The 25,639-nt window shown below is 37.1% G+C and overlaps 1 protein-coding gene across 5 annotated transcripts in view; it reads left to right on the forward strand.

Annotated features, from left to right (window-relative positions):
• CHM (CHM Rab escort protein) overlaps window positions 1-25,639 on the forward strand; it is a 244,442-nt gene that overhangs the window by 70,046 nt on the left and 148,757 nt on the right. For all 5 annotated transcript variants that reach the window (XM_057718481.1, XM_057718478.1, XM_057718480.1 and 2 more), the window contains exon 5: window positions 24,443-24,830. In XM_057718481.1, the coding sequence (XP_057574464.1) occupies window positions 24,443-24,830 (388 nt within the window). The remainder of the gene's footprint in view (window positions 1-24,442; window positions 24,831-25,639) is intronic.

Genomic DNA, 25,639 nt, shown 5'->3' on the forward strand with positions numbered 1-25,639 from the left:
TGATTTCATTCTTTTACATTAGCTGTCCAGATTTCCTAGCTCCATGTATTGCAGAGGCTTTCTTTTCTCCATTGTATATCCTTGCCTCCTTTGTCAAAGATTAGTTGACCATAGTTTATCTCTGGGCTTACTGTCCTGTTCCATTGACCTATATTTCTGTTTTTGTGCCAGCACCATATTGTCTTGATTACTGTAGCTTTGTAATATTGTCTGAAGTCAGGGAATCTGATTCCTCCAGCTCCTGTTTTTCCCTTAAGATTGCTTTGGCTATTCAGGGTCTTTTGTGTCTCCATACAAATTTTAGGATTTTTTGTTCTAGTTCTGTGAAAAATGCCATTGGTAATTTGATAGGGATTGCACTGAATCTGTAGATTGCTTTGGGTACTATAGACATTTTCACAATGTTGATTCTTCCAATCGAAGAACATGATATATCTCTCCATCTGTTTGTGTAATCTTTGATTTCTTTCAGCAGTGCCTTATAGTTTTCTGAGTACAGGTCTTTTACCTCCTTAGATGGATTTATTCCTAGATATTTTATTCTTTTTGTTGGAATGGTGAATGGGAGTGTTTCCTTAATTTCTCTTTCTGATCTTTCATTGTTAGTGTATAGGAATGCAAGAGATTTCTGTGTGTTAATTTTGTATCCTGCAGCTTTACCAAATTCATTGATTAGCTCAAGTAGTTTTCTGGTGGCATCTTCAGGATTTTCTATGTATAGTATCATGTCATCTGCGAACAGTGACAGTTTTACTTCTTCTTTTCCAATTTGGATTCCATTTATTTCTTTTTCTTCTCTGATTGCTGTGGCAAGGACTTCCAAAACTATGTTGAATAGTAGTGGGGAGAGTGGACATCGTTGTCTCATTCCTGATTTTAGAGGTAATGCTTTCAGTTTTCACCATTGAGAATGATGTTTGCTGTGGGTTTGTCATGTATGGCCTTTATTATATTGAGGTAGGTTCCCTCTGTGCCCACTTTCTGGAGGGTTTTTATCATAAATGAGTGTTGCATTTTGTCAAAAGCTGCATCTATTGAAATGATCATGTGGTTTTTACTCTTCAATTTGTTAATATGGGGTATCACATTGATTGATTTGCATATACTGAAGAATCCTTGCATCCTTGGGTTAAATCCTACTTGATCATGGTGTATGATCCTTTTAATGTGTTGTTGGATTCTGTTTGCTAGTTATTTTGTTGAGGATTTTTACATATAACTTCATCAGTGATATTGGTCTGTAATTTTCTTTGTTTGTAGAATCTTTGTCTGATTTTGGTATCAGGGTGATGGTGGCCTCAGAATGAGTTTGGAATTGTTCCCTCCTCTGCCATTTTTTTAGAAGAATTTGAAAAGGATGGGTGTTAGCTCTTCTCTAAATGTTTGATAGGATTCACCTGTGAAGCCATCTGGTTCTGGACTTTTGTTTGTTGGAAGATTTTTAATCACAGTTTCAATTTCATTACTTGTAATTTGTCTGTTCAGATTTTCTATTTCTTCCTGATTCACTCTTGGAAGGTCATACCTTTCTAAGAATTTGTCCATTTCTTCCAAGTTGCCTGTTTTATTGGCATATAGGTGCTTATAGTAGTCTCTTATAATGCTTTTTATTTCTGCGGTGTCTGTTGTAACTTCTGTTTCATTTCTAATTTTATTGATTTGAGTCCTCTCCCTCTTATTTTTGATGAGTCTGGCTAAAGGTTTATCAATTTTTTTATCTTCTCAACCAGCTTTCAGTTTTATTAATCTTTGCTATTGGTTCCTTTTTTCTATTTCAGTTATTTCTGCTCTGAACTTTAGGAGTTCTTTCCTTCTACTATCTTTGGGTTTTGTTTATTTTTCTTTCTCTAGTTTCTTCCGGTCTAAGTTTAGATTGTTTATTTGGGATTTTTCTTGTTTCTTAAGGTAGGAGTGTGTTGCTATGAACTTCCCTCTTAGAACTGCTTTTGTTGCATCCCATGGATTTTGGATTGTTGTGTTTTTGTTTTCATTTGTCCCTACGTATTTTCTGATTTTCTGTTTGATTTCTTCAGTGATCCCTTGGTTATGTAGTAGCATATTGTTTAGCCTCATGTGTCTGTGTTTTTTTACTTTTTTTTCCCTATAATTGATTTCTAATCTCATAGCATTGTGGTCAGAAAAGATGCTTGATACAATTTCAAGTTTCTTAAATTTACCAAGACTTGATTTGTGACCCAAGATGTGATCTCTTCTGGAGAATGTTCTATATGCACTTGAGAAAGAAGTGTAATCTGCTGTTTTTGGACAGAATGTTCTATAAATATCAATTAAATCTAGCTGGTCTGTTGTGTCATTTAAAGCTTGTGTTTCCTGATTAATTTTCTGTCTGGATGATCTGTCCATTGGTGTAAGTGGGGTGTTAAAGTCCCCCACTATTACTGTGTTACTATCGATTTCCTTTTTTATAGTTGTGAGCATTTGCCTTATGTATTGAGGTGCCCCTATATTGGGTGCATATATATTTATAATTGTTGTATCTTCTTCTTGGATTGATCCCTTGATCATTATGTAGTGTCCTTTCTTGTCTCTTGCAACATTCTTTATTTTAAAGTCTGTTTTATCTGATATGAGTATTGCTACTCCAGCTTTCTTTTGATTTCCATTTACATGGAATATCTTTTTCCATCCCCTCACTTTCAGTCTGTATGTGTCCCTAGGTCTGAAGTGGGTCTCTCATAGACAGCATATATATGGGTTTTGTTTTTGTATCCATTCAGCCAGCCTGTGTCTTTTGGTTGGAGCATTGAATCTACTTACATTCAAGATAGTTATCAATATGTATGTTCCTATTACCATTTTCTTAATTGTTTTGTTTTTGTTTTTATAGGTCCTTTTCTTCTCTTGTGTTTCCCACTTCGAGAAATTCCTTTACATTTGTTGTAGAGCTGGTTTGGTGGCACTGAATTCTCTTAGCTTTTGTTTGTGTATAAAGCTTTTGATTTCTCCATTGAATGTGAATGAGATCCTTGCTGGTTAGAGTATTCTTGGTTGTAGGTTCATCCCTTTCATCACTTTAAATATATCCTGCCACTCCCTTCTGGCTTGCAGAGTTTCTGCTGAGAAACTAGCTGTTAACCTTATGGGAGTTTCCTTGTATATTGTTTGTCGTTTTTCCCTTGTTGATTTTAATAATTTTTCTTTGTCTTTAATTTTTGTGAATTTGATTACTATGTGTCCTTGTGTGTTTCTCCTTGGGTTTATTCTTCCTGGGACCCTCTGTGCCTCCTGGACTTGGGCGGCTGTTTCCTTTCCATTGTTAGGGAAGTTTTTGACTATAATCTCTCAAATATAATCTCTCAAATATTTTCTCGGATCCTTTCTCTCTGCTCTGTCTGGGACAACCATAATGCGAATGTTGTTGTGTTTAACGTTTTCCCAGAGGTCTCTTAGGCAGTCTTCATTTCTTTTCGTTCATTTTCCTTTATTCTGTTCTGTGGTAGTGATTTCCACCATTTTGTCTTCTAGGTCACTTTTTCATTCTTCTACCTCAGTTATTCTGCTATTGGTTTCTTCTAGTGTGTTTTTCATTTCAGTTATTGTATTGCTTATCTTGGTTTGTTTGTTCTTTAATTCTGCTAGGTCTTTGTTAAACTTTTCTTGCATCCTTTTGATCTATGCATCCAGTGTTTTTTCAATGTCCTGGATCATCTTCACTATCATTATTCTGAATTCCTTTTCTGGAAGGTTGCCTGTCTCCCCTGCATTTGGTTGTTTTTATGGGGTTTTATCTTGTTCCTTCCTCTGGAACAAAGTCCTCTGCCTTTTCATTTTCACTATCTTTCTGTGGTTGTGGTTTTTGTTCCGCATGCTACAGGATTATAGTTCTTCTTGCTACTCCTTTCTGCCCTCTGGTGGATGAGGCTATCTAAGAGGCTTGTGCATGCTTCCTGATCAGAGGGACTGGTAGTGGGTAGAGTTAGGTTTTGCTCTGGTGGGCAGAGCTCAGTAAAACTTTAACCTGCTTGTCTTCTGATGGGTGGGATTAAGTTCCTTCCCTGTTGGTTGCTTGGCCTGAGGCGACCTAGCACTGCAGCTTACAGGCTCTGTGGCGAGGCTAATGGCAGACTCCGGAAGGGTTCATGTCAGTGAGCACTTCCATGTCCCCATGGTGAGCCACAGCCACCTCCTGCCTCTGCAGGCGACCCTCCAACACCAACATGTAGGTCTGGTTTACTCTCCTATCAGGTCACTGGTCCCTACCCCTGGATCCTAGCACACACACCTGCTTTTTGTGTACCCTCCAAGAGTGGAGTCAGTTTCTCCCAGTCCTGTGGAAGTCCTGCAATCAAATCCCACTGGCCTTCAAAGTCTGATTCTCTGGGGATTCCTCCTCCTGTTGCCAGACCCCCAGGTTGGGAAGCCTGATGTGGGGCTCAGAACCCTCACTCCAGTGGGTGCACTTCTGTGGTATTACTGTTCTCCAGTTTGTGGGTCACCCAGCCAGCAGTTATAGGAATTGATATTATTGCAGTTGCACCCCTGCTACCATCTCATTGTGGCTTCTCTTTTGTCTCTTGATGTGGGGTGTCTTTTTTTGTGAGTTCCACTGTCTTCCTGTCAATGATTGTTCAGCAGTTATTTGTTATTCTGATGCTCTTGCAGGAGAGAGTGAGGGCATGTCCTTCTACTCTGCCATCTTGAACCAATCTCCTGTGGTTGATTTCTTAACCTGTGTTCATATCAGTCAGGTAACTAGCATTTTCTGCCATTAATACAGTTAATTTTCTATGATTTTCTGGAAAAGGACAGTCTTTGAAATGTCAGGTACAGATTGTAATTTGCATAATGCTAAAAGGCATTCAGTATGGAAAGATATAACTCTGTGATACTGTTTAGAGCCAATGTAGACAGATTTAGAATGAAAGGTGATCTCAGCTGAACGTCATACACTTTAATGAAACCAAGAATAAATATTTGGTAACTTTCCTGTGTGTCCATGAATACTACTTTACTGGAATATAGTGACAGTCACACTCAGGCCCTTTGAGAGATACTTTTGGTATTTCAAGGCCTCTCATTTCTCTGCTCTTCTTGACAATTAGTGTTTATGGTTTCTAATGACTGAAATGACACATTTTGAATTCAGATGATATCTCATTTTCGATTTCTGATCTCTTCAATTTCATTTTTAGGACTTCTCAAACTGATAAAAGATTAGTGGTAGAAGGTTTGTTTTAAATCAAGGAAGTAGGACTCTGCTATATATTTCTTTCTTTGCCCATTACAACATGGGACAGGAGGTGAACTGGGATAATGTTCTATATGTCTTCATTTACTTGGAAAGGGTAGCTTGTTATTAATACCATAGTAAGCAGGATGAGCCCTGAAAGTATCCAGTAGAGGAATGTACAGAAAATCACTTGTCAATAGTAAGTGCTATAAACATGAGTAAACAGGAATAACAGTACCTTTGTTATCCCCAGCCAGACTTTGACACCCTTAACCTTTTGGATTATGACCAAAAACTTGGCATTCTGTGAAAATGGCTAGGGCCAAAATACCCGTCACAAATATTTACTTTATATGAAAGTTCATCACCCAGGACCCACTGACTTTAATCAGAAACCTTGTTGCATACATATTTCTGACAACTCTAATTTCTGGTTTTTCTACTATAGTAGTTTAAAGCAGCAAATAGGAAAGGGGTATCTGTTGGAGGCAAGCTCACTGAGAACCACACTGAGACCAAAATATGTCCCCTCTCTGAGCCTCTGTTTTACTATTGGCAAAGCATGAATGGTTTGGACTAGGTCATCTCCAAAGTCCCTATGGGCTCCAGCATAGTGCTGTTTTATGTGTTAGTTGATAGATTAACAGAGGAAAAGTAGACAGAGTCAGCATGCTGAAAGCAGACTTTCGGCCGTTTTGTGTAGGGGCAAATGGCTTCGAATCAGGATGCCTCAAGGACATCACCGTATTGTAGCACAGTATAACAGTTGATCCTAATTCTATCCCGATGTGTTCAGGTAAAAGTTAAAATGTGTTCTCTCTACTCCACTTGAAAAGGTGGGGGGGATTTGAAATACATTTTAGACAGATGAGTATTAAAACTGACTAGAAAAAAACTTTTATCATTGTAACAGATTAGTTTTGGTTCTCTAGAAAATTCCCTCATTTCCTCCCTGAGTAAGGATATCCCTAAGTAGATCCTCAACATTATGTTTTTTTTTTTCAAAGCTCTTTACTGGAATATAATCGCTTTACACTGTTGTGCCAGTTTTTGAGGTACACCAAAGTGAATCAGCTATATTTATACATATTTCCCCATATCCCCCCGCTCCTGTGATTGCCTCCCACCATCCCTATCCAAGGAGGCCCTCTAAGTCATCACCCATCATCGAGTTTATCTCCCTATGTTATGCAGCAACTTCCCACTAGCTATCTATTTTACATTTGGTAGTGGTATATATGTCAATGCTACTCTCTCACTTCATCCCAGCTTCCCCTTTGCCCCCCACCCCGACCCCACATCCTCAAGTCTGTTCTCTGCGTCTGCTTCTTTATTCTTGCCCTGTCACTGGATTCATCAATACCATTTTTTTACATTCCATATATATGAGTTAGCATATGGTATTTGTTTTTCTCTTTATGGCTTACTTTGCTCTGTATCACAGACTCTACGTCTATTAACCTCACTACAAATAACTCAATTTCTTTCTTTTTTATCGCTGAGTAATATTTCATTGTATATATGTGCCACATCTTCTTGATCCATTCATCTGTTCATAGGCATATAGGTTGCTTCCATGCCCTGGCTATTGTAAATAGTGCTGCAGTAAACATTATGGTACATGTTTCTTTTGGGATTATGGTTTTCTTTGGGTATATGCCCAGTAGTGGGATTACTGGATCATATGGAAGTTCCATTTTTAGTTTTTTAAGGAACCTCCAAACTGTTATCCATAGTGGCTGTACCAACTTGCATTCCCACCAACAGTGCAGGAGGGTTCCCTTTTCTCCAAACCCTCTCCAGCGCTTATTGTTTCTAGATTATTTGATGATGGACATTCTGACTGGTGTGAGGTGATACCTCATTGTGCTTTTGACGTGCATTTCTCTGATGATTAGTGATGTTGAGCATCTTCTCATGTTTTTGTTAGCCATCTGCATGTCTTCTTTGGAGAAATATCTATTTAGGTCTTCGGCCCATTTGTAGATTGGGTTATTTATTTTTTTGGTATTAAACTGCATGAGCTGCTTGTATATTTTGGAGATTAATTTTTTGTCAGTTGTTTCATTGGCAAATATTTTCTCCCATTCTGAGGGTTGTCTTCTTCTCTTGCTTTTGGTTTCTTTTGCTGTGCAAAAGCTTTTAACTTTCTTTCAGTCCCATTTGTTTGTTTTTTATTTTATTTCCCTTATCCTACGGCATGGATCAAAAAGGTTTATGCCATAGAGTGTTCTGCCTATGTTTTCCTCTAGGAGTTTTATAGTGTCTGGCCTTCCACTCAGCTCTTTAATCCATTTTGAGTTTACTTTTCTGTATGGTGTTAGGAAGTGTTCTAATTTCATTCTTTTACATGTAGCTGTCCCATTTTCCCAGCACTACTTATTGAAGAGGCTGTGTTTTTTCCATTGTATATTCTTGCCTCCTTTGTCAAAGATAAGGTGCTCACATGTGTGTGGGTTTTTCTCTGGGCTCTCTATTCTGTTCCATTGATCTATATTTCTGCTTTTGTGCCCGTACCATACTGTCTTGATCACTGTAGCCTTGTAGTATAGCTTGAAGTCAGGGAGCCTGATTCCTCCACTTCCATCTTTCCTTCTCAAGATTGCTTTGTCTATTCAGGGTCATTTGTGTTTCCATACAAATTGTAAAATTTCTTGCTTTAGTAGTGTGAAAAATGCCATTGGTAAGTTGAGAGGGATTGCATTGAATCTGTAAATTGCTTTGGGTACTATAGTCATTAGTACAATGTTGATTCTTCCAATCCAAGAAAATGGTATGTCCCTTCATCTGTTTGTTTCGTCTTTGATTTCTTTCATCAGTGTCTTATACTTTTCTGCGTACAGGGCCTTTGCCTCTTTAGGCAGGTTTATTCCTAGGTATTTTATGACTTTTGTTGCAATGGTAAATGTGAGTGTTTCCTTAATTTCTCTTTCTGCTCTTTCATTGTTAGTGTATAGGAATACAAGAGATTTCTGTGCATTAATTTTGTATCCTGCTACTTAGTAAACTCATTGATTAGTGCTAGCAGCTTTCTGGTAAGATCTTTAGGGTTTTCTATGTACAATATAGTATCATCTGCATAGAGAGACAATTTTACTTCTTCTTTTACAGTTTGGGTTCCCTTTATTTCATTTTCTTCTCTAATTGCTGTGGCTAGCACTTCCAAAGCTGTGTTGAATAATAGTGATGAGGGTGGGCACCCTTGTCTTGTTCCTGTCCTTAGAGGGAGTGCTTTCAGATTTTTGCTATTCAGAATGATGTTGGCTGTTGGTTTGTCATATATGGCTTTCATTATGTTGAGGTAACTTCCTTCTGTGCCCTCTTTCTGGAGGTTTTTTATCATAAATGGATGTTGAATTTTGTCAAAAGCTTTTTCTGCATCTATTGAGGTGATCATGTGGTTTTTATCCTTCAATTTGTCAATATGATTTATCATATCGATTGATTTGCGTATATTGACGAATCCTTACATTCCAGGGATAAACCCCACTTGATCATGGTGTCTGATCTTTTTAGTGGGCTGTTGGATTCTGTTTGTGAGTATTTTGTTGAGGATTTTTGCATCTATATTCATCAGTGATATTGGCCTGTAATGTTCTTTTTTTGTGACATCTTTGCCTGGTTTTGGTATCAGGGTGATGGTGGCCTCGTAGAATGAGCCTGGGATTGTTCCTCCTTGTGCTGTATTTTGGAAGAGTTTGAGAAGGATAGGTGTTAGCTTTTCTCTAAATGTTTGATAGTATTCGCCTGTGAAGCCATCTGGCCCTGGGCTTTTGTTTGTTAGGAGATTTTTAATCACAGTCTCAATTTCAGTGCTTGTGATTGGTCTGTTCATATTTTCTATTTCTTCCTGGTTCAGTCTTGGAAGATTGTACTTTTCTAAGAATTAATCCATTTCTTCCAGGTTATCCAATTTATTGGCATATGGTTGCTTGTAGTAGTCTCGTGATCTTTTGTATTGTTGCAGCGTCAATTGTTACTTCTCTTTCATTTCTAATTCTGTTGATTTGTGTCTTCTCCCTTTTGTTCCTGATGAGTTTGGCTAATGGTTTATCAATCTTCTTTATCTTCTGAAAGAATCAGCTTTTAGTTTTATCAATCTTTTCTATTTTTTCCTTCATTTCTTTTTCATGTATTTCTCATTTGATTTTTATTATTTCTTTTCTTTTGCTCACTTTGGGTTTTTTTTTGTTCTTCTCAGTCTAATTGTTTTAGGTGTAAAGTTAGGTTGTTTATTCAAGGTTTTTCTTGTTTCTTGAGGTAGGATTGTGTTGCTATAAACTTCCCTCTTAGAACTGCTTTTGCTGCATCCCATAGGTTTTGGGTCGTTGTGTTTTCATTGTCATTTATTTCTAGGTATTTTTTGATTTCCTTTTTGATTTCTACAGTGATTTCTTGGTTGTTTAATACTGCATTGTTTAGCTTGCACGTGTTTGTATTTTTTACAGGTTTTTTCCCTGTAATTGATATCTAGTCTCATGGCATTGTGTTCAGAGCAGATGGGTGATACGTTTTCAACTTTCTTGAATTTACCAATGCTTGATTTGTGAACCAAGATGTGATCTGTCCTGGAGAACGTTCCATGTGCACTTGAGAATAAAGTGTATTCTGTAGTTTTTGGATGGAAAGTCGTATAGATATCAATTAAGTCAAGAATGTGTAATGTGTTATTTGAAGCTTGTGTTTCCTTATTTATTTTCTGTTTGGGTGATCTGTCCATTGGTGTAAGTAGGGTGTTAAATCCTCCTACTATTATTGTGTTACTGTTTATTTCCCCTTTTATGGCTGTTAGCATTTGCCTTATATATTGAGGTGCTCCTATGTTCGGTGCATAGATATTTACAATTGTTATATCTTCTCCTTGGATTGATCCCTTGATCATTATGTAGTGTCCTACCTTGTCTCTTGTAGTATTTGTTACTTTAAAGTCTAATTTTTCCGATATGGGTATTGCTACTCCAGCTTTCTTTTGACTTCCAGTTGCGTGGAATATCTTTTTCCATCCCCTTACTTTAAGTTTGTATGTATCTCTTGATCTGAAGTGGGTTTCTTGTAGACAGCATATATAGTGTCTTGTTTTTTTTTTTTTTTTGTTTGTTTGTTTGTTTTTTGTTTTGTGGCTCACAGGCTTAGTTGCTCCGTGGCATGTGGAATCTTCCCAGGGCAGGGCTCGAACCCATGTCCCCTGCATTGGCAGGCGGATTCTTTACCACTGCGCCACCTAGGAAGTCCTAGTGTCTTGTTTTTGTATCCATCAGCCCATTTGTATCTTTGATTGGAGCATTTAATCCATTTACCTTTAGGGTAATTATTGACATGTATGATCCGATTACCATTTTCTTAATTGTTTTGAGTTTGTTTTTGTAGACCTTTTCCTTCTCTTGTGTTTCTTGCCTGGAAAAGTTCCTTTAAGAATTGTTGTCAGGCTGATTTGGTGGTGCTGAATTCTCTTAACTTTCGCTTGTCTGGAAAGCTTTTGATTTCTCCATCAAATCTGAATGAGATTCTTGGTGGGTTGAGTATTCTTGGCTGTAGGTTTTTCTCTTTCAAGGCTTTAATTATCTCCTTCCACTCCCTTCTGGCCTGCAGAGTTTCTGCAGAAAGATCAGCTGTTACCCTTATGGGTTTTCCCTTATATATTATTTGTTGCTTTTCTCTTGCTGCTTTTAATAACTTTTCTTTGTTTAATTTTCGTTAGTTTGATTAGTATGTGCCTTGGTATGTTTATCCTGTATGGGACTCTCTATGCGTCTTGTACTTCATTTTCTCTTTCCTTTCCCATATTTGGGAAGTTTTCCACTCAGATTTCCTCAAGTATTTTCTCAGACCCTTTCTTTTTCTCTTCTTTTCCTGGGGACTCTATAATTCGAATGTTGGTACGTTTAATGTGGTCCCAGAGGTGTCTGAGAGTGTCCTCTATTCTTTTCATTCTTTTTTCTTTATTCTGCTCCGTGTGAGTTATTTCTGCCATTCTATCTTCCAGATAATTTATGCGTTCTTCTTCTGTCTCTGTTACTCTGCTCTGCATTCCTTCTAGAGTATTTTTAAGTTCTGTTATTGTATAGTTCATCAGTGTTTGTTTGTTTTTTAGTTCTTCCAGCTCCTTGTTAAACATTTCTTTCATTTGCTCCATCTGTGCCTCAATACTATTTCTGAAATCTTGGATCATCTTTACTATCATTATTCTGAATCTTTTTCAGGTAGACTGCCTATGTCTTCTTTATTTGCATGGTCTTGTGGGGTTTTACCTTATTCCTTCATCAACCGCATCTTTCTTTGTTTTCTCATTTTGTTTAACTTACTGTGTTGGGGTCTTCTTTTCTTAGACTGCAGTGTCAAATTTTTTTTTAACTCTGTCGTCTGCCCCCAGTGGGGAGGTTGGTTCAGTGGGTTGTATAGGCTTCTCGGTGGGGGGACTGGTGCCTGTGTTCTTGTGTGTGGAGCTGGATCTTATCCTTCTGATGTGCAGGGCCACGTCTCTTGGTGTGTTTGTGTCTGTGGGCTTGTATGACTCTAGACTCTTTGTATGCTAATGCATGGGGTTATGTTCCTGTCTTGCTAGTTGTTTGCCTTGAGGTATCCAGCACTGGAGCTTGCTGGCCTTTGGCTGGATTTGGATCTTAGTGTTGAGAATGAGACCTCTGTTAGGGCACTTGCTTATTAATATTCCATGAGGTCGGGTGTTCTCTGTTGTTCCAGCATCCTGGACTGAACTCTGCTGCCTTAGAAGTCCAGGTTTGACCCCGGGCCGGGATATAAAACCCCTTGAAGCTGCATAGCACAGAGAAAAAGGAGGTAGAAAGGGAGAATGGAAAATAAGAAAAGATATAAGAAGAAAAGGAAAGGACAGAGTAATCCCTAAGACCGGTGGTAAAAGCAACTCTAAATAGTCAAAATTACACAAGGAGATTTGCACACTTACACAGCAAATCCTCCAGTACTTCTATATAGGTCTCTGTACCTGCCCTGGGGAGACTGTGGAGAGCTCACATTGTAATCTGGTGTTAGTCCTGTATGTATTTGCCCCCACTGTCCACAGTTTTCCCCAAAGTCTACAGCCTGTATTGTAGAAACACTTGTCTATTCAGGTGATTCACAGATGCAGAGTCTATCAAGACTATTGTGGGTATTTATTTCTGCTCCTCTTGTGGCTATTTCCCTTTCTCTTCTTTTGTCCTACAGTCCTTGGGGATCAATTTTGGTTTTGGTCCATTCTTTGCATGTGGGCTGCTCTCAAGAGTCAGTTTCCTGCCCAGGCAAGAGGGGGCGAAAGAAGGTGATTGAGGCTCACTTGTAAATTCAGGTCGGGGAGAAGGGGGGGTATGGCAATATGATTGAAATTTGTGGGAGAGCTTGCAACAGCAGTACTCGGTGTGAGCCTGAGGTGTGCTGTGCACTCTTCCAGGGAAGCTGCTCCCAAACGCAGGACCCCCAGCACTTGCAGGCTGAACCCGCCGCTGGGAGGACGCAGCCAATGGCATGCCCTACACACAGGACCATTGTCAGAGATGGTGGCAGGTGCAGCAGTGGGTGCGGCGGTTGCAACAGTTTGTGTGTTTTGATTTAGCAGCCACAGGTCACAAATGGTGCTCACACAGGCACTGCTCTGCAGCCTGTGAGTTCATGGAACAGCAATCTCCTCTCAGGCACCCCTAAATAAAAGTTTCCTTCGTCTCCATCAGGCCCAGGCTTTCCCCCAAATTCCCTCCCAACTAGTTGTGGCGCACATTCCCCCCTAGGCTGTTTTCTTATAGCCAGCCCCAGTTCTCTCCCTGGTATCTGTTCTCCAAAGCCCAAGCCTTGGAGCCCAGCCCCCACCCACCCCTGTGGGCTAGCAGACCAGCCTCTCTTGCTGGGGAGTGCTGCTTGCATCCTCTATGCAGGAATCTTTCCACTCTGCCATCAGCCTACTTGTTGTTGCTCTCTCCTGTAGGGGCTCTGAAGCTCCCCCTGTCTGTCCCTGCCAGCGACGGGGCTTCCCAGTGTGTGGAAGCTTTCCCCACTTCACAGCTCCCTCCCAGAGGGACACATCTCCTCAGGATTTCTTTATCTCTTTTTTTTTCCCTTTTTTCTTTTGCACTGCACAATTTTGTGGGAATTTTCATGCCTTTCTGGAGGTTCGAGGTCCTGTGCCAGTATTTGGAAGGTGTCCCCTAGGAGCTTTTCCACAAGTAGATGTATTCTTTTTTTTTTTTTTTAAGCTCTTTATTGGAATATATTTGCTTTACACTCTTGTACCAGTTTTTGAGGTACAGCAAAGTGAATCAGCTGTATTTATACATATATCCCCATATCCCCTCCCTCCTGTGACTCCCTCCCCCCCTCCCTGTCCTGGCCCTCTAAGGCATCACCCATCATCAAGTTGATCTCCTTATGTTATATGCAACTGAAATAGATTATTCTTGATGTATTTGTGGGGAAGAAGGTGATTTCCACATACTACTCCTCCACCATCTTTTTTCAGTCTCCTACAATTGGTTTTTATGCATTCACTTTGTATCCTGAAATCTTGCTGAACATGCTTATTCTCGGAATTTTTTATGTAGATTCCTTGGGATTTTTGCATAGACAGTCATGTTTTCTGCAAAGAGAAACCATTTTATATCTTCCTTTCCGTTGGCTTTTTTTTTTTTAGCCTGTTTTCTATTGAGAGTCATGTGTTTTCTGTCCATAGCCACATACCACAAGTTAATTGTATTTTCTACTTATCCTTAAGCTCATTTAATGAGCATTTTTTTTATAAAGGAAGTTATTATTACTTCCTGAGCACTTTGTATTTATACGCTAATGGTGGCCAGTCATTTAGGTTCTCTCATTTGCTAATCATCTTGATCTTGTACACTCCTCTCTCAATGTATGCAAGTCAAATCCACAATCTGACCAAATGACAAATTGCCAAAAGTCTTACACTTTAATGGTCATTCATGCCAAGAGTTTTTTTTATTTAGTTGCATCAGGCATATAGACAGAAGTCAAACCTCAATCCTTGGTACATTACGTATATAGAATATTGTTTTAAATATTGATATTTTGGTAAATTTCCAAATTATCATGTGAAAATAGCTTTATAGTGATATGAATGCTGAAATGTTATGACTTGTCTTCCCATTTTAGACCAGATGAGTTAGTTTATAGAGTCGACGTTTATCAGGCCAGAAGGTATGGTTTGATTCTCACATATGTTGCTTGATATTTCATCAAGGAAGAATAGTGTCTATCGCTTGGTCAGAAACAATATTATAGCCATAACCAGTAGCCTTTTGATTTTTAATCTTTGATAGCAAAGAGGACAGGGCAAGGATACAAGTAGATCTCTGCAAACCCATCACCACTGCTTGGAAAATAGCTCAAAGTACATGGCAAGTCAGTAACACCATATTCTACTGTAAACATATAGGATAGCACATTATTTTTTTTTGTCATTGTTGACGTTACTTGTTTTCAAAAATAATTCTGAAGTGTTCAATCTAAAGGTTTTAGTGGTCTTTTGAACATTAAAGTTCGTGATTATGGGTTATTGCATAGTTAGGCTAAATATTAAAATAGGAGTTGTAGGGATTAGCCTCTTGTCATAGCTTAAGTCCAGTTATCACAAATTCTGTAAAGATTTATCCAGATTGTTTTGTTTTATCAGTGCTTTGTCACCTTGAATGCTACTTGTAATAAGTGAAATAGTCTCTAGCTTGAGCCAGAAATACTTTTGCTATACATAGATTATTTTTGTTTGAAACAAATTTTGTGATTATACAGTTGACTTATGGAAGGGAAGAGTAAAAGGACTATAGCATATATTGGATATTATTTTTGTGGCAACTGCTATATTTGGTTCCTTACATATTTTCTTTCATTCAATTTCATTTAATCTGTGCCACGACCAGTGAGAGCCAGAGATTGGAGAGCCAGAATTTGAGCCTACATCTGTCTAACTCAAAAGTTTGTGCTGTTTCCATTGTATCAAGTTGTATTTCAGGCATCAGATAAATACATGTATACCCATCAAGGGAGCCATTCTGCCAAGTGAATAAAGTAATTCCTTTGTGAAGACTAGCACCTAAAGAAGTACATTAACTTCTTTAATTTACTAGAATATTATTTAGTATTGTAAAGTAGTGTTATCTATATTGGGGAAATAACGTGCCTAACTCTTAATGTTTGGAATATATGGGATGAATCCACTATCTTTTATTTGCTATTACTGTAGTTTATATGCAGCAGGATGTTTTTGTAGTTTTAGGCAAGGGAGTAAAAGCAGCTACTATTTCTGATTTTAAATATTCAACAGGCAATGAAAAGGCACAATACATTGATTCACAATTAATTCACAGAAATCCAAACAGTTCTTAGGTAAAATATGGTTGACTATTAATTGCATAATATAGTTTCTTTAGTGAGAAGAGATTTTTATTTGCCTAAAGTATTGAGAAGAACTTTTACCTTTTCTGCCCTTTTTCTTGTTTTGTATAATACTGAACATTCTTTCCCCCATTCTGGTGTGATAATGTTAAAGCAGAATGAAAACTTGCTTCTTAGATTACAAATGAACCAAGTCTTTCGTGGATTGATACTGAAATAAAGACCTTGTAATAGCCATTTAAAATTCTACTTATTTATTTTAGATTCTAAAACTTTAATTTAAAAATCTTATAATTAACATGAGCCTCTTAAGCAAAAACATAATAATACCAATAAGAATAAAGAAACACAAAATTTAAAAAAAAGCGAAAAATTATAAGTTTTATAATTTAGAGGAAGTTATACTTTCCCCTGTGTACAAGTAAGTTTGTTTTAGGCTGTATGTGACACAGTGCCCAACTAAAAGTGGTTTAATCGAGTAGATGGATGGGTAGGTGGGAGCGTGGGCAGATGGTTGGGTTGGTTGGTCACCGCAGAATGTGCTAATTGAGAATCTTAATCACATCAGAGTTGGGGTAGGTACCCAGCACTTCTCCTAAGCTTCCTGTGCAGAGTTAAAAGATAGCTGCCACAATTCCAAATAGGTTTGCACACAAAAATCTCTAAACATGAAATGAAGGTGGAGCGGTTTTTTTCTAACACATGTATGCTTTTTGTTGTTGTTGTTGTTACTATTATCCTAGGGAGTCTTTACCAAAGCCCCCATGAGATTCTCCCTTGTCTCATTGACTAAAACTAGATAACCTGTCCACTCTTAATCACAAACAAAGGGGTGTAAAATTAACATAATTTTGATCAGTCATGATCCATCCCCTACTTCTGGGTGCCTTCTGCCTGCTATCGGAACAAAATTGCAGCTCTTGTGTCAGAGAGGAAGATGATAATGGTTATTAAGTAGGCAACCAACAGTACCTGTTGTACACCACCTTATGATATTTTGTTCTTGGAGAACTGTGACAAAAGGTTGATATTTCAGCTGTAGTCTGTACATGTTAACATTTTAAGTTGGTAACAAATAAGGAAATATATCTACCAATATATTATATTGCAGCAATTCAAAATTGATTACAGTTTTTTTTTTATACTGTTGTACTTTGGAACAACAACTTTTGGATAGTCTGAGTTTTGTAACTCTTATGAGTAACCACTAAACATTTATTTGCAGGAATAAACAGCTGGGTAGCAGTGTAACATGTACTGTGCAAATCAAAAGTGAATGGCCTTAGAACAAAGTGCGTACATCAAAGTAAAAGAATTCAGTTTCTGCAACAAGCTATACTGTGGAGAAAAAGGTGCCAATGACTGAAAAATAAATAGTGAACACCTCTGCTGAATGAATAAAGCAGCTGGTTGGCAGTTTTTCGCTTGACTTATCTAAAAGGGTGATTGTTAAAAGGCATTAATAAGACATTCACTTTGAGGCGTTCCCTTGTTACTACAATTAATTGGTAAGCAATACTAGATAATATTAGATTTATACCCCTAAATTCTCAGAGTAATATGTAGGGTGTGGCAAATGGTAAAAAATGTATTCAACTAAGCAATTATTCAGCAGTTGCAATTAGGTAAAATTATCTCAAAAATATTGTTATACTGTATTGCAAATGTCCTTTGAAGTTCAGATAAGCAATGTAAATGACGTTAGATTTCATTTGTTAATTTATTTTCATATTGAAAATTTTTGTAAGACTGATACAGATTTCTCCCATTTGTATGTTAAAATCATAGTAGTGTTTTAGAACTCAGATTCCTTTGTGAGCTTATAATTCAGCCACATTCATTTACAACTGGCAAATGTCTTTTTGTACTTCTCAAATTCTTTAAAATTAATAAAATTGAGTTATTCTGAAGTGTTGTTCAAAAGGTTGAATTATTCTTTTAAAAAATTTTTTGGGGGGAAAATGCTGTAAGACTAGATATCAAGTACAGGAAAAATAACTGTAAAAAATACAAACACATGGAGGCTAAACAATATGTTATTGAACAACCAAGAAATCACTGAAGAAATCAAAGAGGAAATCAAAAAATGCCTAGAAACAAATGACAATGAAAGCACAAAGACCCAAAACCTATGGGATGCTGCAAAAGCAGTTCTAAGAGGGAAGTTTATAGCAATACAGTCCTACCTCAAGAAACAATAAAAATATCAAATAAACAACCTAACCTTACACCGAAAACAATTAGAGAAAGAAGAACAAAAAAAACCCCAAAGTGAGGAGAAGGAAAGAAATCTTATAGGTCAGATCAGAAATAAATGAAAAAGAAATGAAGGAAACAATAGCAAAGATCAATAAAACTAAAAGCTGGTTCTTTGAGAAGATACACAAAATTGATAAACCATCAGGAAAAAAAGGGAGAAGGTGCAAATCAACAGAATTAGAAATGAAAGAGGAGAAGTAACAACTGACACCGCACAAATACAAAAGATCATGAGAGACTACTACCAGCAGCTATATGCCAATAAATTGGATAACCTGGAAGAAATGGAAAAATTCTTGGAAAAATACAATCCTCCAAGACTGAACCAGGAAGAAACAGAAAATATGAATAGACCAATCACGAGTATGGAAATTGAGACTGTGATTCAAATTCTCCCAACAAAAAAAAGCCTGGGGCCAGATGGCTTCACAGGCGAATTCTATCAAACATTTAGAGAAGAGCTAACACCTATGCTTCTCAAACTCTTCCAAAATATAGCAGAAGGAGGAACACTCCCAAACCCATTCTACAAGGCCACAATCACCCTGATACCAGAACCAGACAAAGATGTCACAAAAAAAGAAAATCACAGGCGAATATCACTGATGAATATAGATGCAAAATTCCTCAACAAAATACTCGCAAACAGAATCCAATAGCACATTAAAAAGCTCATACAGCATGATCAAGTGGGGTTTATCCCTGGGATGCAAGAATTCTTCAGTATATGCAAATCAAAAGTCATACATCATATTAACAAATTGAAGGATAAAGACCCCATGATCATCTCAGTAGATGCAGAAAAAGCTTTTGACAAAATCCAACATCCATTTATGATAAAAAAACCTCCAGAAAGTGGGCATAGAAGGAAATTACCTCAACATAATAAAAGCCATATATGACAGACCAACAGCCAACATCATTCTAAATAGTGTAAAACTGGAAGCATTCCCTCTAAGGACAGGAACAAGACAAGGGTGCCCACTCTCACCACTGTCATTCAATATAGTTTTGGAAGTGCTAGCCACAGCAATCAAAGAAGAAAATGAAATAAAAGGAATCCAGGTTGTAAAAGAAGAAGTAAACTTGTTGCTCTTTGCAGATGACATGTTATTATTATACATCGAAAACGCTAAAGACACTACCAGAAAACCCCTAGCACTAATTGATGAGTTTAGTAAAGTAGCACGATAAAAAATTAATGCACAGAAATCTCTTGCATTCCTATACACTTACAACGAAAAAGCAGAAAGAGAAAGTAAGGAAACAATCCCATTTATCATTGCAACAAAAAGAATAAAATACCTAGGAATAAACCTGCCTAAGAAAGCAAAAACCCTGTATGCAGAAAAGTATAAAACACTGATGAAAGAAATCAAAGATGATACAAACAGATGGCGGGACATACCATATTCTTGCATTGGAAGAATCAGCATTGTGAAAATGAGTCTACTACCCAAAGCAATCTACAGATTCAATGCAATCCCTATCAATTTACCAATGGCATTTTTCACAGAACTAGAGCAGGAAATTTTATGACTTCTATGGAAATGCAAAGGACCCCGAATAGACAAAGGAATGTTGAGAGGGAAAGGCAGAGCTGGAGGAATCAGGCTCCTTGACTTCAAGCTATACTACAAGGCTACAGTGATCAAGACAGTATGGTACTGGCACAAAAACAAATATAGATCAGTGGAACAGAATAGAGAACCCAGAGATATACCCACACACATATGGGCCCCTTTTCTTTGACAAAGGAGGCAAGAATATACAATGGAAAAAAGACAGCCTCTTCAATAAGTGGTGCTGGGAAAATTGGATAGCTGCATATAAAAGAATGAAATTAGAACACTTCCTAACACCATACAGAAAAGTAAACTCAAAATGGATTAAAGAGCTAAATGTCAGGCCAGACACTCTAAAACTCCTAGAGGAAAACATAGGCAGAGCACTCTATGGCATAAACCTTTTTGACCCATCACCTAGGATAATGGAAGTAAAATCAGAAATAAACAAATGGGACCTTGTGAAACTTAAAAGCTTTTTCATAGCAAAAGAAACCAAAAACAAGAGAAGAAGACAACCCTCAGAATGGGAGAAAATATTTGCCAATGAAGCAACTGACAAAGGATTAATCTTCAAAATATGTAAGCAGCTCATGCAGCTTAATACCACAAAAGTAAATAAGCCAATCCAAAGATGGGCAGAAGAACTAAATGGACATTTCTCCAAAGAAGACATGCAGATGGCTAACCAACACATGAAAAGATCCTCAGCATCACTAATCATTAGAAATGCAAGTCAAAGCCACAATGAGGTATCACTTCACACCAGTCAGAATGACCATCATCAAAAAATCTAGAAACAACAAATGTTGGAGAGGGTGCAGATTAAAGGGAACCTTCCTGCATTTTTGGTGGGAATGTAAATTGGTACAGCCACTATGTAAAACAGTATGGAGGTTCCTTAAAAAACTAAAAATAGAACTACCATATGACCCAGCAATCCCACTACTGGGCATATACCCAGAGAAAACCATAAGCTACAAAGAAACATGTACCATTGCAGCACTATTTGCAGTAGCCAGGACATGGATGCAACCTAAATGCCCATCAACAGATGAATGGATATAGAAGATGCAGAACATATATGCAATGGAATAGTACTCAGCCGTGAAAAGGAATGAAATTGAGATATTTGTAGTGAGGTGGATGGACCTAGAGTCTGTCATACAGAGGGAAGTAAGCCATAAAGTGAAAAACAAATACTTTATGCTAACTCATATATATGGAATCTAAAAAAATGGTACTGATGAACTCAGTGACAGGGCAGGAATTAAGATACAGATGTAGAGAACGTACTTGAGGACACTTGGAGGGGGGGCAGTGGGGAAGCTGGGATGAAGTGAGAGAGTAGCATTGACATATATACGCTATCACATTAAGCAGATGTCTAGTGGGAAGCTGCTGTGTAACACAGGGAAATCAAGTTGATGATAGGTTCTGACTTAGAGGGCAGGGATAAGGAGGGTGGGAGGGAATTATGGGAAGGAGGGGATTTGGGCATATATGTATAAATACAGCTGATTCACTTTGTTGTACAGCAAAAACTGGCACAATAGTGAAAACAATTATTTCCAAAATAGGATAGGATAGGAATTTTGGGGGGAGGCACTTCCCTGGTGGTCCAGTGATTAAGACTTAGTTTTCCAATGCAGGAGGTGTGGGCTTCATCTCTGGTTGGGGAGCTAAGATACCACATGCCTGGTGGCCAAAAATGGAAACATAATACAGAAGCAGTATTGTAACAAATTCAATAAAGAGTTTAAAAATGGTCTAAATAAAAAAGAAAATCTTAAAAAAAAATTTTTTTTACCACAGTGTAAAGTTGTAAATTTGAGGAAAGATATGTCCTTTTTGATGAACAGAATTTTGCTTGCTGAGGATTTAAGTGGAGTTTGGGGAGTTTTCTGGTGTCTTTATAACTTCTAATTAGGTATTAAATTCACTGTTGTCAGAACTCCAAAAATATTGTAGTAGTTGTCAATGGAAAGTAAGGACCCTATTGTGTTTCTATTGTATATGTTTCTATTGTATATGTTTAATAGCTTATACATGTAGAACAAATTCACAAAGAAGAACTGGTTTCCTTAAATTTATACCTTTAATTATTTGGGCTTATATTTTCCAGATTGTCCAATACTGGTTAATGCATTTCATTCTCTCTAGAAAGCTCCCTTTCTCAGAATATAATAGAGAGCCACTGACTAGATTAGTTGCTGTGCTCAGTTTCCATGGTGGCAACATCATGGTCTGTAATAAAAAAAAGTTGCCATGTTCTGTCTTAAATGGAAAGTATAATTAATTATCCTGCCCTTTCTTAGTTTAATCTTTGGGTGTGAAACGTTTTGCTGAAAGTTGTCACCTTTGATCCCTCATGGAACACACTTTGGTTTACTGGTTTTCAAAATAATGAAAGTGGATACAAAGCATGAACAATTGTGTAGAAAATATACAAATCACAGTAAATATTATCACTCGTCATTTTTAATGTTGCTTAATGGCAGTGGTGCTCTTATGTGGTTATGTGGCCAAAGAGCTTTTAACATGTGATTAAAAACCTAAGGACACATGTTTTGAGTTGCCTATTGACCTGTGGGAAATTTAACTGTATCTTATATGTAATTAATATCTTATGTTTTGTTAACCTTTTAGAGTTTATGAAAAATACTCTGCATATATGTTAACTCATTTATCTTACAATAGCCTCATGAAAGTTAAGGCAGATGAATGACTTCCCATTTTATAGATGGGGAATCGGAGAAGGGACTTGCGTAATATCTGCTAAGTAATACATCCAGGACTAGAACTCTACACTACAGTTTCCTAGATCTGAAAATTGTCTTGACATTAGTGATGTCATCCTTTTTTCATTATATTTAATTAAAATTACTAGATTATAACAGTAAGCAGCATTGGATTTTATTTCTTGACATTTAAAATGTTATTCTTTCCTTCTGCCCTTTCCTATTGTAGTGTTTGTTGTGTTAATTTTAATGAGGCATTTTTTGTTCACTGCCCCCAGACTTTTGAATTTAAAATTTATTGTTTTTTTCCTGGCCTAGTTTTTTGTTTTGTATAATACAAATGTTTGTCTCATATTTAAATATACATATTTTTAAATATGTATTCTTAAATTTTTATATAAATATATATTTATACCTACATCTTTTGCATGTATAAACCATTTATTCATCACATGTGTATTAAATACCGTGTCTATAGAGCAGTGCAGTAGGTGTTGTGAGGGGCACACAAGAAAAGATGTTAGGATCTTTCCTCAAGGAAATTAAAGTCTAGTTGAAGATAAAGTATATATGGGACCACCAAAGGACTATTAAAAAGGAACTGATAAATAAATGCAAGGTAAATTGCATGTATGTACTATGGGGCATGGAGTAACAGAATGATGAATGTGGTTGGGTTAAGGAAGACTTCTTGAAAGTGAAATTTAAACTTTTTCTTAAAATGTATCAATTGCTGAAGTACGTGTTTATGTTTGGGGGTGGGGGAATTGTGATATTATGGGAAGTGGGAAGAATAGCCCCGAAGAAACAGTTAACATGGGCCAAATCATGGAGATTTGAGTTGATAAATTAGGAGTTAGAGATGCCATGTCGGAAAGTAAGAGTGATGAGACAAAGAAGATAAAAAAGGTGATTTCGTTTAGAGACTGGAAGAGGAAGCTTTTGTGGAGTTGGGTTGAGATTTTTTTTTTTATTTTTTTATTTTTTTGGGGGTACACCAGGTTTAATCAACTGTTTTTATACACATATCCCCGTATTCCCTCCCTTCCTTGACGCCCCCCCTTCGAGTCCCCCCCACCCTAGGGTTGAGATTTGATATGAGAAAGAACTGCTTTTAGTTCTTGAGTAATCAAATAGCAGATCTTTACTTCCCGCAGCCTGTCATGTATCAAGGCATTTTTAGTGTTGAGCAGTAGGGCAACTCAATAAAAATGTTGATTCTGTGGAGGATAAACATCATGGAGAGATACGTGATGCGGGCACACTGAATGGGAGCCTGTTGTGTCAGTAAAGGCAATAATGGGCTGAGAATGTTAACTCTAGTAGTAACTTTGGAAGTGGAGCTTCCAGTAAAGTAATAGACACTAATACTAAAACAAAATACAGCAGGAAAGAATTCAGAAAGATCCTGTTAGATACCACATTGTGATAAGCCAACTTATACTTTCATGGCAATTTTTTTTCTAGCTCTGTCACACCACAGTAATAATAATAATCTTTGATGATTACCACTCTTGAGCATTTACTGTGTGCCAGGCACTGTGCCAGGTTCTTTGCATGTGATATATCATTTAATCTTCAAAACAACCTTGTGAGGTAGGTGCTATTACCCCTATATTATAGATGGATAATTTAGGTCAGAGGGGATAAACAACTTGTCTACATTCAGAGAGTTATCTAGTCATAGGGTCAGGGTTTGAACCTCGATCTGTTTATTCTGAAGAATGTACTTGTAAGCACTGTGTTGATTTGTTTCTAAAATGCAATTCCCCTGTTAGCCTTAAATTCTCAAGAATATACATGTGGTTAACAAATACATGCTACTATGTATAAAATGGATAATCAACAAGAATCTACTGTATAGCACAGGGAGCTCTACTCAGTGTTCTTTAATAACTTATGTGGGAAAAGAATCTGAAAAAGAATGAATATATGTATATGTATAACTGAACCACTTTGCTGTACACCTGAAACTAACACAATATTGTAAATCAAGTATATCCCAATATAAAATAAAAATTAAGTTTAAAAAATCTGCTTTTCATCAAAAAAAATCACACACACACACACACACACACACACACGTGAAATGACTGCTAAACCCTGAAATCTTTATGTATATTTTTCAAATCTTAAGTATGTTTCATATTGTATCAAAACCTTAACAGATCAGTGTCTAATGTGTGTCTCACATAAAGCAAAACATCTATGGAATTTGATGAGATACAGGTAAAGAAATAAAAATTGCTATTGAAAGTTAAAATAATATGAAAATGTAACCAAGTATAATTATCAAAAGCCTAGTGTGGATTATTATTATAATTTCTCATTAGTCAGGATTCGCATGAAGATGTTGAAGAAGCTGGTGCACTGCAGAAAAATCATGCTTCTGTGACATCTACGAACTCCATAGAAGCTGCAGATTCTGCCTGCCTGCCTACAGAAGATGAGTCATTAAGCACTGCAAGCTGTGAAATACCCACAAAACAAACTCCAAGCAGTGATCCAGAGATTGCCCTAGAAGTAAGTGACGTTGAAGCGACAGGAGAGAAAGAAAACCATTGTGATGATAAAATTTGTGTGCCCTCAACCTCAGAAAAGGAAACAAGTGAAAATGTGCCTAAGGCAGAAGACACTGCAGAGCAACCAAAGAAAAATAGAGTTACTTACTCGCAAATAATTAAAGAAGGCAGGAGATTTAATATTGATTTGGTGTCAAAGGTAAGTACCAGTTTTACCAATCTTTTCATAGAACAATACTAAATTTTAATTGATTGAAAATAACATCTGGGTCCATAAACCCAATTTTCATAATTTTATTCTCTGAAATGTAGAACATTTATAAAGAGATGATATCCAAAGTTTATAGTTCCATTAAAATATTCTTTAAACATAGGTTAAAAACACATTAAGAATGCTCAGTACTATATCACAAGGGTACTTCTATATTGGAGCACGTATTCCACCCTAATATTTTCCTACTGCATGGACACTGTGAATTCTATCAAGAAAAAATGTCTAATGAACCTAATTACAGATTCATGTTATTTGTCAGTCTATTAAATGAACTTTTTTTAGCCCTTATTTATATAGTAACCATTTAAACATCTGTATGATGATGAACATTTTGAATAAACCAATGCATTTTTGAAAATTATTAGTTCAAGGTGTGAGAGCTTTGGAGGATAATTTAATAGTGGGGGGGGGGGGAGGAAGGTTGGAAAGAATGCTATTGTCTTCAGTTATTTTTCTGTCCTTACCTCTAATGTTAGGTCAGTATGACTTCAGTAGAGGTCCCTTAGTCTTAGGAGGGTATAATGTTGTACTGGGTTAATAGAAAGCAAGGCTTATTTAGTGCAAAAGAGTAGAAAACCAGTGAGATAAAAGGTAATGGCCTTAAAGGGTTACAACATAGGGCTGGGTGAAAGTAGTAAGAAACAGAGACCGAATACCATAAGTTGAGGGCAAACAATGAGAAATTGAAAAGAAGTGGGAGAGGAAGTGAATAACATCAGACTTGCCTCAAAACT

This window comes from Hippopotamus amphibius, chromosome X (genome assembly GCF_030028045.1).
Source record: "Hippopotamus amphibius kiboko isolate mHipAmp2 chromosome X, mHipAmp2.hap2, whole genome shotgun sequence".
NCBI classification, from domain to species: Eukaryota; Metazoa; Chordata; class Mammalia; order Artiodactyla; family Hippopotamidae; genus Hippopotamus; species Hippopotamus amphibius.